Here is a 19,194-nt window from a genome sequence, read left to right as displayed (position 1 = left end):
TTAATCAAACTAAACAAAAAATATAATGGACGTACCTTATCTTCCAATGTAGTTTCAACAAAACACAATTTTTATTGTCTGTTACCATAACAATAGGTTACAAACATTTCTTTCAAGTGCTGAAAAGTGAATCTTCTTCTATTGTTTCTGAGGATAGATTTATACTGACTAAAAGAGCGTTCGACGTCACAAGAAGTAACTGGTACATAATTCAATTTCACAATGTCTGCTGGGGATAAGTCCAAGTTAATCTTCACTGTTGATTCACCACTCATCACAGCAACAACCTTTTGTAGTTCTTCATATCCAGGGTTTTTTGAAAGTACAGTGTCCACCTTAGCTCTTACTGCATCTGCAACTTTACCTCTACCACGATTCAGTTGTTCCACAGTACTATTTATAATTTCAAAACTTTCAGATAGTGAAAGGTGCCTATTTTGGAGACTTTTGAGCGTTTTTATGATGCATGAAAATGTATGCTGAATGTGAGCTAAGTCATTCTTCACACTTATGTCACAGGTAACTGTTTTCGCAGTATCAATTGAGACTGCATCTTCAGAGTCCAATGCAAGGAGAACATTGTTAATAGAGTCTATATGTTCGGCATAATATTCAACTGCTTCTAGCCATGTACCCCATCTAGTTAAAATTGGCTTTGGTGGCAATGGAATTTCAGGGTACATTTCTTTCAACACGTTAACTCTACTGGGAGCTTTGAGAAATACTTTTTTCACTGATGAAATCAACAAATCTACTTTAGGGAAATTGTCTCTGACCACTTCTGCCACACGATGAAATGCATGCGCCACACAAGTAAAATGAGTCAATTTAGGATATACAACAGATAATGCTTGTCCAGCTTTGACCATATAAGGGGCAGCATCGCTAATAAAGAATAACACATTATCGTACATAATACCCTTTGGCCACAGGATACCCATAGCTTCGTTGAACAGTTTAACTATAGTTTTGTTATTGCACTTTTCTAGAACATCACAATGTAAAAGAATTCGTTCAGAATATTGTTCACTTAACAAACCGATAACTACATTACCAACAAGTCTACCTTCTTTGTCGGGAGTCTCATCAATGGAAACCCAAATTGAACTATCTTTAATTTCATCTCTTATCTTCTGTATTGTCTCATCGTAGATGGATGGAGCATACGTCTTCCTAAGTGTTGACTCATCCGGGATTGTATGTTGAGTATATTTTTCAAGGAATTCCCTGAAGACCTTATTCTTTAGTTTGTAGAGAGGAATATCAGCAGAGATGAGAGAACGGCACAGGTCGATGTTAAACTCAGATCTTACATTCGATGTTGTTGGTTGTGTTAAAAACAATTGTCTCTGCTTGGAATTTAGTTGTTTGTTGGCCTGATGTTTACTAGTTGTAATGTGTTGTTGCACCAGGAACTTTTGTGTAGATGATACTGCACACTGACACAAATTACAAAATAATATTTTATTGTCAGTTGATAAACCATCTTCTTTAAATTCTGAAATGTAACTTGTTAGTTTTGATTTTAAATTGACTGAATGACGTACTTTTGGCATATTTACCGTCTTTATAGTATGATTTACAAAACTGAACCTATGTGTACTCTGACTGGCATTTAACTGTTGAGCTGCACAACTGAAGTCTGTTAAAAATTTTAAATTAAATTAATACAGTTTTGTAACTTACTTTCCCATTGTTGATAGGACTGCTAATTTTCAAATAACTCTGATGTTAAAGGGATTACTGAACATGTGTTTAAATCTCTATTGTTGAAATGTATTTTTAAAAGTTAATGGAATTTTGTTTTGTTTTATTGTTAAACCTAATATAATATGGACTGTTTTATATGAAATATGGAAAATATATGGAAATTAACGAAAATATGTACTAAACTCTAAAATATGGAAAAATATGGAAAATAAAAGTAGGATTTTTCAACCCTACACATTGTGAAACATAAAGATAATGCAAAATATAAATTATATTAGCTTTATAAGTAAATATGTATTTACATATAAATCCTTTCCCTGGTTATTACACTTCGTATACACATGAAGTATCGCATTTTGTGCCAGATAAATCATTACTTGCTTATGTTATCACAGAAAACCCAAAAAAAAAAGAAGGAACAAAACAGCGTATAAAGTGTGGTTAATTAATGCACAGTCGATATCGCATTTGCATGTAGGTGTAACGGAGGTGTTCTGTTTCAGCCCTGCCTTCGCCCGCCTGCTCGCTCATCAAGTACTCAACATGGGACGAGGTGAAGCACTCAGACTTGGGCGTGTGGACCAGCCTCGACTTCACGCCAGCCTTCATCACTCGCATGCGGTGAGTCCCTACACACTGTGTGTGTGTCTCTAGCTTTACCTTCCGAACGCAGTAAAACCTTTATATTATGTGGTATTCATTGAAATGCAACAATTGTGCTTACTGATATTACAACGTCACTTTCGATTTTCAAATTTATAGAAGAGAAAACATTACAAAAATATTATATTCCTATTTCACGAAAACTTTAAACATAATGCAAGAAATTAGAGTATTACTTTCATTCTACGGTATAATTTAGCTGAGTGTATTCCTTCACTAATGTTTTAGCCCAGGCATGCCAGAAATCGGCAGTTATGTGCGCGGATAGCCGGTCTGTGCGGACTGCAACATTCAAGGGCTGCTCTTACCAGTTCTTAGCTGGAGGGGTGTACAATAATCTATTCTGCACTTCTAGGGTTGGATTAAATAGGCTTTTGGACATTATAAACACACTCAGCAGAAGGAAAAAAACACGTTATTATCAGTGTCTATATTGACAATTATAATACAAGAAACTTTAGGCTTACTCAGTTATACTTGAAAAAGTAGTGGTTTGTAAAGCATAATTTATTAATATGATCTTATATAGTATTTGAAGAAAAAGAATATTGCAGTAGGACATTGTGAAGATTTTACACTGACATAATTTCCTTGCTGTATGCCAATATAAATCAACATTAATATTAATAAATAATATAAATTGAGCTTAGAATTTGAGTTCACATATAGTTTATTTGGAAAACGTTGAGAGCAAGTATCGACAAGTTGGAAGCGTTACTGAAAGAAATTAAAAGTGTAGTTCACAACCTGTGAAGCGACGATATTCGTTTTGTGTCAGGTTTAAAGATTTATTAATGTAAGTATATTAGCATAATATAGTGACGTGAGATGGAAAATTTTCAATTATATATTTTTTCAAAAAATTTTTCCGCTTTGCAAATAGTTGCTTTCTTCGCTCCTTACAACCTCAAGATCCTCATAATGTATTCTTCACTCAATATTCTCATCACTTACCAGCTTATGAAATGAAAGTCGTAAGTCGTCTAATCTTTGATGGCTGTGTCAGTACAGACTCCAAAACAACGTCATTGTTAAGTTCGTTTTACCGTGAGAGTACTGATTAACTTTACTAATCTGATCTAAACTATCACAGCACTATTACCTCGTCATGGGCTGATGAAAGCCTTTCATTTTAAAATAATTATTGTTGGCTGAGGAAAACATTATAACAATTATGTTATATGATTCGTAATTTCTCTTCCTCGTTATCTGTGAACTCTTCACTTTATTTATTATAACTTATTCACAGACACAGCCAAATCAGTACCCGTACTGAAACTGCGTTACTGAAACAAAAGCTGACATACTGTTCAGGTCTGTATAGCCCTGTCGCGTTCCTCTCCAAGGCGATTCACTCCCCCCAGGTAGGGGAATAGAAAGTGCACGTCGCACAGACACCACTGCACAATGTGCAGGGTTTTGGCAGGCCTGTTTTAGCCGGTGGGAAGTGGTAGTATCTGTCAAGGTTGGAAGCAATGAAGCGTAACGACACACGAGATTTAAAAGCAATCAAGCGCTGTTGCAACGCTTTACTTTAAGAGGCTGGATAGTATTCTTTGCTTACAATTTGAAACTAAGATTCGTATTATTAATAGTTACATTATAGATCAATTATTATCTTGTGGCGTCCTTGGGTGTCTATGTATCTAAATATTGATAGTGACGATAAAAATGAACATTATGTGACACAAATGGAACGCATTATAACCATACATACGCCCCTAATTTACAGTATGTTAGGCCTAATGCTAATGTTTACAGAAACAATGCCATGACCACTTGCAAATAACAGGAGTAAGTTGAAGAAAATAGATACGTAGATATAGCAAATTGTATCCAAAACAGAATAGATTTGCATATAATGTATTAAATTAGTTGTGACGCAATTCGAAGAAAAACACATGAATTTTATGCTAATAAAACAGACCCGAATATAGATAGAGTTCTTAGCTTTCTCCAGAGTTAAACTTTTTTTAATTTATTTGTTTAATTTTTTTATTTTATTGGGTTATTTTACGACGGTGTATCAACATCTCTGGTTATTTAGCGTCTGAATGAAATGGTGATAATGCCGGTGAAGTGAGTCCGGGGTCCAGCACTGAAAGTTACCTAGCATTTGCTCGTATTGGTTGAGGGAAAACCCCGGAAAAAACCTCAACCAGGTAACTTGCCCCGACCAGGATTCGAACCCGGGCTACCTGGTTTCGCGGCCAGACGCGCTGATTTATGTTTTGCTGTTTAGACAACTTGAGTTATATTTTACTGTTTGGATTAAAATATCGAGTTTCTGAATGAAACTAAAGAAACATGTGGTAATAATATAATTACAATTATCCTTAAGTTGATATCCGCTTAAATTTTTATTACAGAGAAAGAGTGGTGCGTTTTAGAAGAGGCAGTTCAAATACTGACACCCTTGAACACAATAATCACAATCCTGTCCGGTGAACAATCTGAATAAATTATGTTGGACAGTAAACTTTAACCCATTGATAGCCCATGTTTCTTTTGTTCCATTCTGAAGCTCCCTTAATATATTCTACGTTAAATTAAACCGATTAGAGTAATAATAAACAAACACTGTTTGCGATTAAACGAGAGTTTCTAGGAGAACTACAGTATAAATATTTACATTAGCTACTGAAAAGCTTTACTTCTGCGTTAGTTTCGCAGTTAGATTGAATGTTATTAATTTGATCAATGATATAAAGCTAATACGCCTTTCCACATATACTATGAATTTCAAAACTAGAAAACAAAATCTGTGAGCTAACGTAGCACTTCAAGCAAAACAAAAAAAGAGTTGAAGAAAGAGAGAGAGATTAATATAAGAGAGAGAATAAACAACAACAAATTACAACTTATTTTAAAAGATACGCGGACGTCAGCGGACTCAAATCACTGCCTGATCCGATTAAAGGAATGCTCAGCGGAAAGTGTATGTCTGCGCCGCAGCACATATACAACCTGCGCGGCATCAATCGGAGGTAATCCGGAGGTCTCCGATTAAAAGCGCGCAAACAATCGGTCCGGAGAAAACCTAATCATAAGGAGCACTAGGCTGTTATCAAACATTTCGCATTACGATGTGCTATCAAACTAAGAAAGAATTTAAATAATTTCACTGACGTCAGTTCTTCTTGATGGAATTATTACACTCAAAAATAAATATAGATTAAAGTCATTTAGCTAACATCGCAGCTTCGGCTTGGATTTGTATCTAAATAGCAGTTGTCTTCGAAACTGATTGCATTTGTTATCGAAAAAGACAACGTTACTCCTGTATATACAGAGTGAACCGTAAGTAATGTCATTAATTTCAGGGGGTTATTCTTTGAGATATTTCAGACAAGAAAGTTTAATATAATTTTGCTCGTTTTTCCTGCCTTTTCGAGATAAATATAGTTTTATACGAAACCTTTCATAGCGTGTTCTTGGAAAGGAATTCATTTAATTCCCAATATGCTCAGTCGGTTTGAGAGAGTAGTGTATTCTCATAATATATGAATGAAAGAATTTTAGTTTTGTACTTTAAATTTGTATAAATTTCATCCGAACAAAATCAACTTTTCTTTCTACAAAGGAATTTTACAATGTTACATTTGTTGGGATCAAATGTTTGCTCATTTAAATAATAAAACCAAAATTCCTTCAACTATCTATAATAATACACTGCTCTCTTAAATTGACTGAGTGCGGTATATTGGAAATTAAATCACTGGCTCTTCCAAACCACAATGATTTGTTTTATATACAACAATTTTTATCTCGAACAGGAAGCAAAAAACGGGAAGAATTGTATTAAACGTTTTGTTTGAAATATCTTAAAGAATAAATCTCTGAAACTAATGATATTACTTAAAGTTCACCCTGTATGAATTGTAGGGAGCTCTCAGTTGACCTATAGAATTTAAACAGAGTTTTTCTTTACATATCTACAGAATAAATCGTCTAATATTTTGTACTGTATATAGCCTATTTTTCAAGAAGTTCATAATAGGAAGTTCATATAATATTCGACGACCTCATAATATAACAGATAGGTTGAAATATGACTCTCTGTATGCATATATTCTTTTTTTACTAATGGCGGGAACTTGACTTACGTCACTTACCGACATGAAGCCAGTTTTGTAGACCAATGTACCGATAGAGTCGTTGCCCAGGTCCACCATAGGAGGCTGGTCTGCGCTACACCTGCGATGAGATGGATTGATTATGAATATTTGTTGGGATGTCACAGGGAACCGGAGCCCCCGGAGTAAACCCCTGTGTTACCTGGGTCATGGGCTTGCCCAACAAAAGTTATAAATCGGGGGTACGCCATGGATCGAATTCGGGTCCACAGGATATGTCCAGTGCTCTAGCCACTAGATCACTAGATCACCTTGGCGACTTCTTATGCGTATATATATATATATATATATATGTATATATATATTGGGTATATATATATTTTATACTTTTGCTAGATACCTTTTGCTTCTTCATGGTTAGCTATATAAATTCCCATGAGATCGTTATCCAAATCTCATAGGACGATTATGAAACTAATCTCTTCTTCTATACCCTAAAAATTGTGTAAAAATGTAACTATTTCATGATTGATGACTTCAGGGTTGTTTCTGATCTTTGATAACGAATTTGAATGACATCATGTGCGTCAGGAGTTACACGACAGCTGAACTGTGTCACGAGGTGACAGACCAGTAGTGAGTGATCTCATAGTCAGAGTGTACGGTGACTCACAGCAGAAATTCTCAAGAAAATCGAGCCTTTTTGGGAGGGGTTCATTACGACCCTTTTCAGTGCCAAGTACAGTTAAGTGAAAATAAAAGAAGCCTGCAATAAACGAGGTTTCGTTATTTCCAAGAAAGGCATCTTCTGTGTACTTAATAAGATTGGTAAAGCTCGAATGGAATTAATTTGTATCATCTCGTGGGGTGCGGCGACTTGTGACGGGGGGTGCTTTTTCCACTCTGGAATCAATCCCATCTGAGCTTTGCCAGTCTCGTTATGTACACACAAGATGCCTTTCTTGGAAATAACGAAACCACTTCTTTGCTGGCGCCTATGATTTTCACATAACTGTACTTGGCATCGGAAAGAGTTCTTATGTACCCCTCCAAAAAGGGTCGATTTTCTTGGGCATTGCTACTGTGAAACACCGTGCACTCTGATTATAAATCACTCACTACTGGTCTGTTGCCTCTCGCCGCAATTCAGCTGTCGGTGTGATTCCTGACGCACATGACGTCATTCAAATTCGTTATCAGAGATCGGATACAAACCTGTATTGCTGTCAAAATTCATACTTATGACTTCTAAGGAATCCGGAGGTTCATTGCCGTCCTCACATAAGCCCGGCATCGGTCCCTATCCTCAGCAAGATTAACCTAGTCACTACCATAATATCCCAAATCCCTCAAATCCATTTTAATACTATCCTCCCATCTACGTCTCGGCCTTATTCCCCAGGCCTCCCAACTAATACTCCATATGCATTTCATAACTTCATAAAAAATATATGGACATATAAGAAATAAAATTCTTTATGATCATTACTGTAGTTTTTAATTAGTTATTATTATATTGAAAATTATTATTAATTCTACTTTTAGTAGCTTAAGAATGTTTTCTTTTTGTTTATTTTTCGAGTGTAGATTAATTTCCACTCAGATTTTTATTTTGGGGTAAGGGTATTAACCTGAATATCCTCAAGCTGGAGTTTGTCATTTTTCATACTTTATAATAATATAATAATAATAATAATAATAATAATAATAATAATAATGATTTATTTTAGCTGGCAGAGTTAAGGCCGTAAGGCCTTCTCTTCCACTCAACCAGCAAAAAGTGTATATACATATGCATGAACTTACAAAGAATCCAACAATTTGATTGAGATGAGAGTTACATGTATACAAAAGTTATTTACAAATTAAACAACAAAATACTATGAACTATTAATTAAACACTGAAATAAACTGTGTAGCAGAATTAAACTAAAATACATAGAATGTTAATATATTTCAAATAATATTAGATAATAGAAAGAGATTATTACGAGACAATTAAAATACAGCACAATCAGGATGATGTCTAAAGAAAAAAGTAACAATGTAGTCAGTGATAGTTTAAATCAGTATGATTGGAGTGAAATGCTAATAAGGTTATCTTTTAAGCTGTTCTTAAAGGTGTTTATTGTCTTGCAGCCCCTAATACTTTGTGACAAGGAATTCCATTGACGCGAGGTGGATATTGTAAAAGATGATGAATAACTGACTTCACTACCTTTATTGGTCGGTATAATGACACTTCCTGTCTTCCCATATTAAGTATCCTTTACATCAGACAATACGGTAGTACTAGATAAATATGTGACCTGCACGGATTATAATAATTGTCTTAGAATTTAGCGTAGATTACACCAGATAATTTTTATTGCATGTCTCTAACACAGCCGCTTCTGAGGAAGTTTCTCAAAAGCTTATAAAATCCTTCAGCTGTTTGATGATATATAACTGTAAACTAAAACCAACATTAATAATTTATGACTTCCTGACTTTGGTAAAAGAATAACTTTGCCTTTACTCCTATCAAGTTTTAAACCGGAGTCATTAAATTTTCAGGCAGTAAAGAGTATATAAACTTCCATCGAATTGATTTAGAGTTTAGCAAGATTTCACTCTTAGAAGATCTTAATATTTAAATCGTTGGCAAATTCGTACGTTCGTATAACTTTTTCTTGCATTTAATTTTCCATGTAAGGAATAGTCAAAGAGCATTTATTGATTTATTTATTCTTCTGTTATCATATTAGCGTCCTTTATAATGCACGTAAAATGAATTATGGCAAAGGACGTAATTCATTCTTGTCGTAAATATCAAAATAAATCCAGAACTGTGGTGATGATTATGTTTAAAATAATAATACTAATATAATAATACTTACTTACAAATGGCTTTTAGAGAACTCGGAGGTTCATTGCCGCGTTCACAAAAGCCCGCCGTAGGTCCCTTTCTGAGCAAGAATAACCCAGTCCCTAGCATCATATCCCACCTCTCTCAAGTCCATAATAATAGCAATAATAATAGTTACAATACTAGTATGACATTATTCTGCAAAAGAAATACAGGTTGTGGTTAATTTTTATTTTAAAATGTACATAAAAAGTAGATTACAACAATTTCAGTTTCAAGAAATCCATAGGATTTACGAAAGGATATGGTAATTTAATGTCTAGACCAGTTTCTAATTCAGAGATTGTTGTGAATATATTACGAAAGTATTAAAATATTTCCAGTGATATTTAAATTACTTTTTATTTCAGTTAACGTGTACGAATTTACCCACAAATGCTAAATTGATTTTACAAAACCTCAAAACATACAGAATAATTTTTAATTTCTTTGAATAATATTTTGGTACTTTGAAGGAAGTTATTTAAACTTTTTTCCACAATTTTATTCTTTAAATTTTAAGAATATGTTACGAAAAAATTTAAATAGTTTTAGATAAATTTTTCATTGGTGTGAAAATGTTAAATAAATATTTTCAATCTGAGATATGAATTGTATTTCATAAAGCCTCATTTAGAAGTTCTTTGATGTGAAATCTTAAACCAGTGATGTTAGAGCAAGCGCATTTTTCTGACCTTGACGTGTTGCGCGGGCATCAAGCGCTAAGTATGGAAAAAGGAAGGGTTGTGTTTATGAATAAGCAACCTGTTTGGTTAAGAGAACAGTGGTGCACAAACTTCAGGCGGAACGTGAAATTTTATGTCGTTATTTTTATATGGCTTCTTTCTGTTTGATATTATCTATATTGTCTGTAAAACAGAAGTACTAATACCAATATTGCAGTTGTATTTTAAATGTTAATAATATAATAAAGAATTAAGAAGGAATATTCACATAAATTCCATAGTAGTACAACTATGCTGTACTAAATGGATCAAACACATCATTCATAAAGAAAGTCTGAGTATGACATGATAAGTTGGAATTGATATTGATGGTATCTTTAGCCTTGTAAAAGTAATCAATGAACTGATCAAAATAATATTGTAGTACAAAGTAAAGTTATCTAGGTATATGTTTTAAGTGTAACTAATATTACATAACAAAACTTGTATCGCATTATGCTTTTAAGGTGACATTGATGAGCAACTTCCTATCATCAGAATATTAAATTTTTTCCCGAAATGTGCTGAAGCTATAGAGCTGACATTTTTACAACACATGGGCACATATCTTTTGATTATGATGTAACAGCAGTTGCTTTGTTGATTTATTTCCTTACAAATAATTTCATGCGAATATTTTAAAAATTTTCAATAAACTATCTTCAGTAATATGTATTTAGGGTATATTAGATTTACGAAAACATTCTGTTTTTTATTTTATTTGGTTATTTTACGACGCTGTATCAACATCTTAGGTTATTTAGCGTCTGAATGAAATGAAGGTGATAATGCCGGTGAAATGAGTCCGGGGTCCAGCACCGAAAGTTACCCAGCATTTGCTCATGTTGGGTTGAGGGAAAACCCCGGAAAAAACCTGAACCAGATAACTTGCCCCAACCGGGATTCGAACCCGGGCCACCTGCTTTCGCAGCCAGACGCGCTGACCGTTACTCCACAGGTGTGGACTAAAAAAAATATTCTGTAAGGCTACTAAATAAATAGGCCTATATCTGAAAATTTGACTTTTCTATAAAAAAAAGTTGAGACAATATTTCTTTTGAATAAAAAAAAAACAAACAAACAAACTTGTGAAAAATGAGCATTAAAATTAAAACCTACGTTCTTATAATACACTTATACTTCTCAGACAAATCTAAAAATTAACATGGATACAGTTTTAATAAGTTCTCTTCCCTTTATCCATTAAATTAGTACTGGTCACTCCTGAATATAGCTTGACCAAGCGGCATATACTACCTCTTTCGTCTGTCTCTTTCCTTTCCGCTGTAGAGCGCTCAGGCTCTCCTGAGCTCTAAAGCGCGCGCTTGCTCTTATCAGCATCAATTGACATGACTGTCTTAAACCCATAGGAGGAATACGAAGACTGATTACGTAAGAAAGATTCACACTCAATATCACCCTTAATGACTTTACAAAAAAAAAAAATAAATAATCAAGATCTTGACGTCTGGCAAATAAACTACAGCAATTAAAATATTTGCACTTACTCTCATATTTGTAATCATTGAAATTAGGTAAAAATCTATAAGAACACAAGCAAATAGATTTTCTTTGAATATTCTTCAATTTAGCCAATTCAGTGGATATATAATAATAATAATAATAATAATAATAATAATAATAATAATAATAATAATAATAATAATTTGCTTTATTATCTCACAAAATTTCGTCGAACAAATGTTTTATTTCCATTGCAAATATATCGACTTTGATGGAACCAATGAAACTTTTGATGTGTGTGCTCTTCATAGTTGTACTCTAAATGCAGGAATTTAGTTGGTGGCTGTAATGTTCTGTTCTGTTTGAAGTTTAGCGTGACGCTGCATGAAACTTCCATATTTATTACTCCACTAACTTGCCGTGATAGTTGACCCGACTAATTAATACGTGTCAACTAATTCGCAAGCACTTCCCTTTGTTATTATTTGATTAACCACAATGAGGCTCAAGGATTAAACAATTCGGACACATCAATGTAATAATGCAAACCAGATTCTGCTGTCCGCGAATTTGTTGGGTTGTGAGCTGTTGCGAGTTGCATGGTTTTAATATAAATTAGAGACCTTGTTAATACTATGTGGCTGCAATATTTCATTAGGTATACACCACAACAATCACATACCTATGAAAATTTTGAACAAAATAGTTTCTTCTTTTGATGTAAACAAATTTCATGCATTGTGCATATTTGAAAGGTTTAATAGAAAATTCATTAATTGCAATTAAAGCAATTTCTACTGAAGAAATCAAAGAATGGTAACAATAGTATTTATCATATTATCAATATTTATATATTAAATATAATTTATATTTACCGGCAATTGAATATTTAAAACAGGGCTTCTGGTAAATACAGTGAGAAAAATTTTCCCAGCTAATTTCCACAATTTTTTTTATGATTTATTTTCCAATATATTCTTGAATATTATATCTGTATAATCTACGAGAATAAATTTTGTAACATGAATGGTTATCATCATCATCATCATCATCATCATCATCATCATCATCATCATCATCATCATCATCACGGCATAAGCCTTGTGACTCGTTCCGTCTTCAAGAAAACTGATCCGACCATCTCATCCGTGCCTGCCGACATTTCTTCTACCTACAGGTTTATACTTATTTATTATTTGTGGTATACGATCTTCATCCATTCTTTGTATATGATCTTGCCATCTTTGTCTGTATTCAATGATTGTTTCATTTAGACTCTGAATTTCCAATTCTTTTATAATATCTTCATTTCTCTTTTTGTCTATGAGTCTATAACATGAATGGTTTAAATAATAGAAAACATTAAATCTCCTAAAGCTTACTAAATTAAGAACCTCATGATAAAAATATAAAAAAGTAATAACAATATTTATCACATAGATATATAATAATTTCTGATACATTTTACAGATAAGAGATTTAAGGATAGATTAGAAAATAAACAATAAAAATACATCGATAAATATGAAAATTAGGTAGGAAAAGCTCTCAAACTGCATTTCTATAAGCGTGAATCTGAACATTTTTTTACAGGTAACTATAAATTGTTTTTAATATCTGCATATTGTTTATTAAAGTAGAGATAGTAAGTACTGACCAGACCAAAACTGAGTTTAATCTGCTTTCTTATTTTTGAGAAAAAAATTAATTTTTATCCTTACCAATAGAGCTTGAAGGTAGATGTACGTAATTACCTCTTTAAACATGTTATGGTTATTACTAAAATTGATAATAAGAAGAACGTGGGAACATTAAAAGAAGGAAAAGAATAGGAATAGCAAATAATGAAAAGAAGATGGAAGTGAATGAAAAAAGGTATTAAGCTACGAAAGAGGAAAATACGAAGTGCGAATATGACAACAAGAAGAGGAGAAAAAAAATGGAAGTGTAAGGAATGGATAAAGGGGAAAAGAGGGCGTCTTAAAAATAAGTACGATAAGGTGAAGAAAAGTGTAAGATAAAGGTAGCTTATGAAAACAAATAAAGACATGTGTGGACATTATGCTAACTGTCATACATCTATGACGCAGTGCATGAGGGTAGGCCACTAGAGGGAACCCAAGAGGTAGAACTCAAACTGAGAGGATTCGATCCGACATCGGGATAGGAATCCGGTGTGGTTTAATGGATAAAACGTCAGCACATAGAGCTGAAAACCCGGGTTCAAATCCCGGTGCCGGAGAGAATTTTTCTCTGTTCCACTCTTCCATCATCATATGATGACGCAGAATTTCTGCACTGAAATATCATATGTATTTCGGTACATCGTAACAAAGAAGGAAAAGATAAGAAGTGGATTGTAATAAGAGAGGAAGGAGGATTTATAAGTAGGCGAAACTAGAAGGATAAGAGGTGAAAATAGAAGGGAAAGTAGGAAATTCAAAGAAAAAGAGATGTGAACAAGAAGAAGGGAGAGAAGTTTTTGAACAATAAAAGAGAAGTATGGTAAAAAAAGAGAATATAGAGGTAATACAAGACGAGAAGGAAGAAAATAATAATTAAACGATTACGATTGTGATTGATTGAATTCTTTACTTACTTACGAATGACTTTTAGAGAACCCAGAGGTTCATTGCCGCCCTCACATAGGCCCACCATCGCCCTCTATTCTGAGCAAGATTAATCCAGTTCCTAGCATCACATCCCACATCCCTTAAACCAATATTAATAGTATCCTCCCATCTACGTTTCGGCGTCCCCAAAGAATTTTTTCCCCTCAGACCTTCCAACTAATACTCTGTATGCATTTTTGGATTCGCCCATATGTGCTACATGCCCTGTCCATCTGAAACGTCTGGATTTAATGTTCCTAATTATGTTAGGTGAAGAATACAATGCGTGCAGTTCTACGTTGTGTAACTTCCTCCATTGTGCTGTTACTCCATCCCGCTTAGCCCCATATATTTTCTCTAAGCACCTTATTCTTGAACACACTTAACCTCTGTTCCTTTCCCTAAGTGGAAATCCAAGTTTCACAGCCATAGCGAAGTACCGGTAGTATAACTGTTTTATGAATTCTAACTTCCAGGTTTCTTTCAAAGTAGACTAGATGACAAAAGCTTCTCAACCTAATAATATCGGCCGTTTCCCATATTTATTCTGAGTTTAATTTTCTCTCGAGTGTCATTTATATTTGAGCCGTTCAGAGCAGAAGTGTTGTAAGTCAAAAATGGGTAATGAGGGTTGAAGTAAACATTCTGTAAAATACAGCGCAAAGTAGCAATTAATATTCAATTTATTTAAACTATTAGAGTCAGTGGATAGCACAAAGTACCGTACATATTAATTGCTACTTTGCACTGTATTTTAGAGAAATTTTACTTTAAACTTAATTACCCAATTTTGGCTTACACCACTTCCACTCTGAATGGCTCATTTGTTGCTGTTATTCCATGATATTTGAATTTTTCCACCTTTTCAAAGGATAAATTTCCAATTTTTTAATTTCACTTTTGTACTCTTTTCTGTTCACGAGACATAATAATATATGTTGTTTTTATGGTATTTACTTTAAAGCTATCTTCTTACTTGATTCAAGTAATATTACCGTGTTTATCCTAACATATTCACTACATATGCATAAACAAGCGCTAATGTAAGCATTCAGTTCCAAACCATCTCTGTTTTCCTCGAATTACCTAATGGCTTATTCTAGATAAATGTTAAAAAGTAAAGGTAGTAGTGCATTTTCTTGCTTTACCCAGCAGTAAATTGGAAAAGCGTCAGACAGATATTGGCTTATACGAACTCTGCTGTGTGTTTTACTGGGACACATTTCAATTAATCGAACTAGTTTCTTTGGAATATCAAATTCAATAAGAATATTATATGAAAATTCTCTCAAAACCGAGTCATAGTGTAGTTTTGAAATCTATGAATAACTGATGTACTGTGCCTTTATGCTTTTATTTTTCTCCAATATTCTGTCGAATACAAAAAAAAAAAGATCAATATTCTATCTATTGCGCCGAATACATTGATGATCAATTAAATCATATTATAAGAGAGGATAGAGACTGAGATGAAAATGAGAAGGAATTTGGGATAAATAATAACATAATAGAAGAAAATAATAAAATAGACAAATTTATAATCTAAATTTGTGTGTGAGAGAAGAAAGAGAATGCGAGAAGAAATTAATGTACTTTAAAACAGAAGGAAGACGAGAAAGTCGTGAAGATGTAGAAAGAATGTTACTTTCAGTCTAAGTCACATTGTAGTATTTGTGCACTTTCACTTGTGAGAGTGACTAGGATGACGTTTAGTTACAAATTGTGGTCAAATATGACAGCTCCAACTATGCTATCTTTTCCTCTTTAATAAAAATGGGGTTATCGTTTATAAGAATTGTTGGCAGAGAACCAAGGAAGTCAGTCCATGTTATCGCTGGAAGAAAGTAGGAAGTGAACTTCAGTTATTGCATTTGTTTCCTCGGCCATGTTTCCACAATCCACTTTTGGCTGAAAGGGTTTATTGATTAATTATGAGATATGGGTTGAAAGAAGTTGAAAATAAGATGATAGACTTTTTAAATAATCCTTTAATTTGACCTTTTACATCGAAATACTTTTCAAATTGAAAATACGTGTTATGATTTCATCTCCAACGGCATCTTATGTAGGGTAAGCTTGCCTAATTTCGTGACATACGGTATTTAATAAAGTCTATATTTATGCCAAAACTGTAATAAAATTTTTTAAATAACACCTAAATGACGTTATTTCGATCTTTAGCTACAGTTTTTACAACATTCAGTGTCAACAGTTTCACAAGTTTGGTATATGATATATGATTCTTCACTGTTATACAATGGCTCCTAAATCCATGATAGGGATCCAGATTCCGTGATAGTGGTTTCCTAATTCCGTGAGTGATAATCTAATTCCGTGATACTAAAATAATCCTCATTAACTGCTCAGAAAACAAACGTGTATTTAGAAAAAACATATTAAAGTCATGGTATATTGCTTTAATATGGATTAAGCAAGAAATTACAACATAGAAATAGGGCCTAAGTGACACATTTCATAGAAAATACTTGTGTAACTACAGGAATACATATTACATATTAATATTTTATAAACAAAATAAACTGAAAGTTAAATTCAATACAAAATTAAATTTGAATAAATTGAATTATAACACAATTATTTCTCATTATTTATATTCCTAAGAGCAGCAGTAATTAAGTTAAATATATGCCCTGTTATTTTAATATAATTATAATTGATGTTTTCTATAACTTATTTCTATTATTATTTCCATGAACTATTTTCTTTCATGGACATTAATTTTCACAATTTAACGTTGACATCACTGGTCGAGTGAGCCAGGAAGGAGAAATATGAAAATAAATTCGAAAATAGGGAAGCTCCTGTAGCATTGTTATTGTCTCATAATGTTTAAGTAATCATGCACACAGTTTCAGCTGACTATAATCTACAGTAATATATTATTTTTATAATGCTAGACCTATATTAATTCTTACCCAAAATATAAAATATTTCTTCAGGAGCGGTCACAGCTAAGCTGTTCTCCATTTCTTTGCCGACCGCTCGCCCTTATCTCTACTCAGGATCTCTCCCCACTACTCCTATTACTTCCCCTCTTTCGCGTCGCTGAGCTGTCAGGACTAAATATTCGGTTTGTACCATGAACTGAACAGACACTACCCCCCCCTTCCTACCTGTAGCAGAGGTTCAGCTGTTGCAGAGGAATACTTATTTTTGTATGAAGACTTTTTGCGCATTGATTTTAAATGTTTCTTTATGTTACTATTTTTCTGACGGAATTCAAATTGGAATTATTTTTCTTTCTTTCTTATACGTTGTATTACATTTATATATGTCTCTAAATATATTATATTTATTATAAATTAGCATACTGAGGTTACAAAACGATTCTTTAAGACATATTTATGTTATTTGAATAGGTGTATGGTGACGTTTTACATTCACTATATATAAACCCTAAATTGAACACACACACCTACTTAAGCGTTGCCGCAGCTTCCTTCTATCGATTTAGGTAGTTAAATTCTAAGTAGGTTAAAGGATCAGAACGCTTCTTCATTAATGTGTCGTTAGTATTGAATCTCCTTTTTAGAACTGAGGTTGGAATTTTTCATTACTTGTATCTGTGATTTAATTAAGCACAGTAATTGAGACGGTAGATAGTCAACGAGGGTATTTAGGAAATAGACCAAGGCCAGTGCGGTCTTGCAGCTCGCAGCGCCACTTGTATTTCTCCTGTTTTCATGTAGCGACATCGCGATAGTTCACATTACGCCCGCGTCTCTACTCGCCTTGGTCGAGTTATACCAGTCGCCTCATTTGGCATAGGGTAATGCTGCAAAATTATATTACAGTTCTTATCCCTTATGCATGTGTTTTAACTTTCTTATTGCACCCTTGGTGGTCGTTTCACAATATTAACAAAATACAGATTACAATTATTAAAAGATGAAAAATGCTTGTAAACTCTGTTTCACAATGCAACCTTTTTCAATTTTATTTATACTTACATACAAATGGCTTTTAAGAAACTAGAGGTTCATTGCCGCCCTCATATAAGCTCGCCATCTGTCCCTATACTGAGAAAGATCATATCTCACCTCCCTCAAATCCGTTTTTATATTATCCTCCCATCTACATCTCGGCCTACTCAAAAGTTCTTCTTCCCTCCGGCCTCCATACTAACAATTTGTACGCATTTCTGGATTCGCTTATACGTGCTACATGCCATGCCGATCTCAAAAGTCTGGATTTAGTATTCCTAATTATGTCAGGTGAAGACTACAATGCGTGCAGTTCTGCGTTGTGTAACTTTCTTCATTCTCCTTTAACTTCATCCCTCTTAGTCCCGAATATTTTCCTAAACACCTTATTCTTGAAGTCTGAAAGTGTATACATTTTTGCAAATATGGATTTCAGGTAGAAGCTCCCTGTTAAGCAGGCTTGAATAATTTCAAGGGGAAAATTGTTCCGCGGCCGGATATCGATCCCGGGACACTTCGCTTAGTGCACGAATGCTCTACTGACTGAGCTACCCTAGGAACTATACACGACACCGTCACAATTCCTCCCTTTATATCCACACAACTCAAATGGACTGACAAGACGCCAGAACCCAACTTTAAGTGCACACGTGACTTTCTGTTAACGTATCTATAGTAACGAATATATTATGCAAATCTGGCTTTCAGGTAGAAGCTCCCTGTGAAGCATGCTTGAATAATTTCAAGGGAAGAATTGTTCCGGGGCCGGGTACAGATTTCTATTTTGTTGACTGCTCGGCTATCAAGAAAATAAATTAAAATTGTTCCGTTACATATAATAATGTCCAAAAGAACTCATTTAAGTCAACAGAACTGCAATATAGAGGTAAATTATGTGGCTGTTACTGTGGAGATTCCAGTCTAATTTCTGATGCCTAATCATGGCGTCTTTATCTGAGTCTCTGAAATCCGGAACATACTTACCTAATTTAGAGCACTCCATTAGTTCATCTCATTCTGGAATAAATTTAAGTAGTAGCCTGCCTATTAAATCTGTTGTCGATTTGCAAAAGGGGACACGTCCAAAATAACAAAGCGTTGGAAAATAGCAAA

General features: G+C 33.8%; 1 protein-coding gene across 1 annotated transcript in view; it reads left to right on the top strand.

The window, feature by feature from the left end:
- Positions 1 to 1,965: 1,965 nt before the first annotated feature.
- The window catches only part of LOC138708521 (uncharacterized), a 1,055,241-nt gene continuing 1,038,012 nt past the window's right edge, over positions 1,966 to 19,194 (top strand). The window contains exons 1-2 of the mRNA XM_069838637.1: positions 1,966 to 1,996; positions 2,214 to 2,331. Of these exons, the coding sequence (XP_069694738.1) occupies positions 1,966 to 1,996; positions 2,214 to 2,331 (149 nt within the window). The remainder of the gene's footprint in view (positions 1,997 to 2,213; positions 2,332 to 19,194) is intronic.

The sequence above is a fragment of the Periplaneta americana genome, chromosome 11 (assembly GCF_040183065.1).
Source record: "Periplaneta americana isolate PAMFEO1 chromosome 11, P.americana_PAMFEO1_priV1, whole genome shotgun sequence".
NCBI classification, from domain to species: Eukaryota; Metazoa; Arthropoda; class Insecta; order Blattodea; family Blattidae; genus Periplaneta; species Periplaneta americana.
This window is presented reverse-complemented; position numbering and strand designations above follow the sequence as displayed.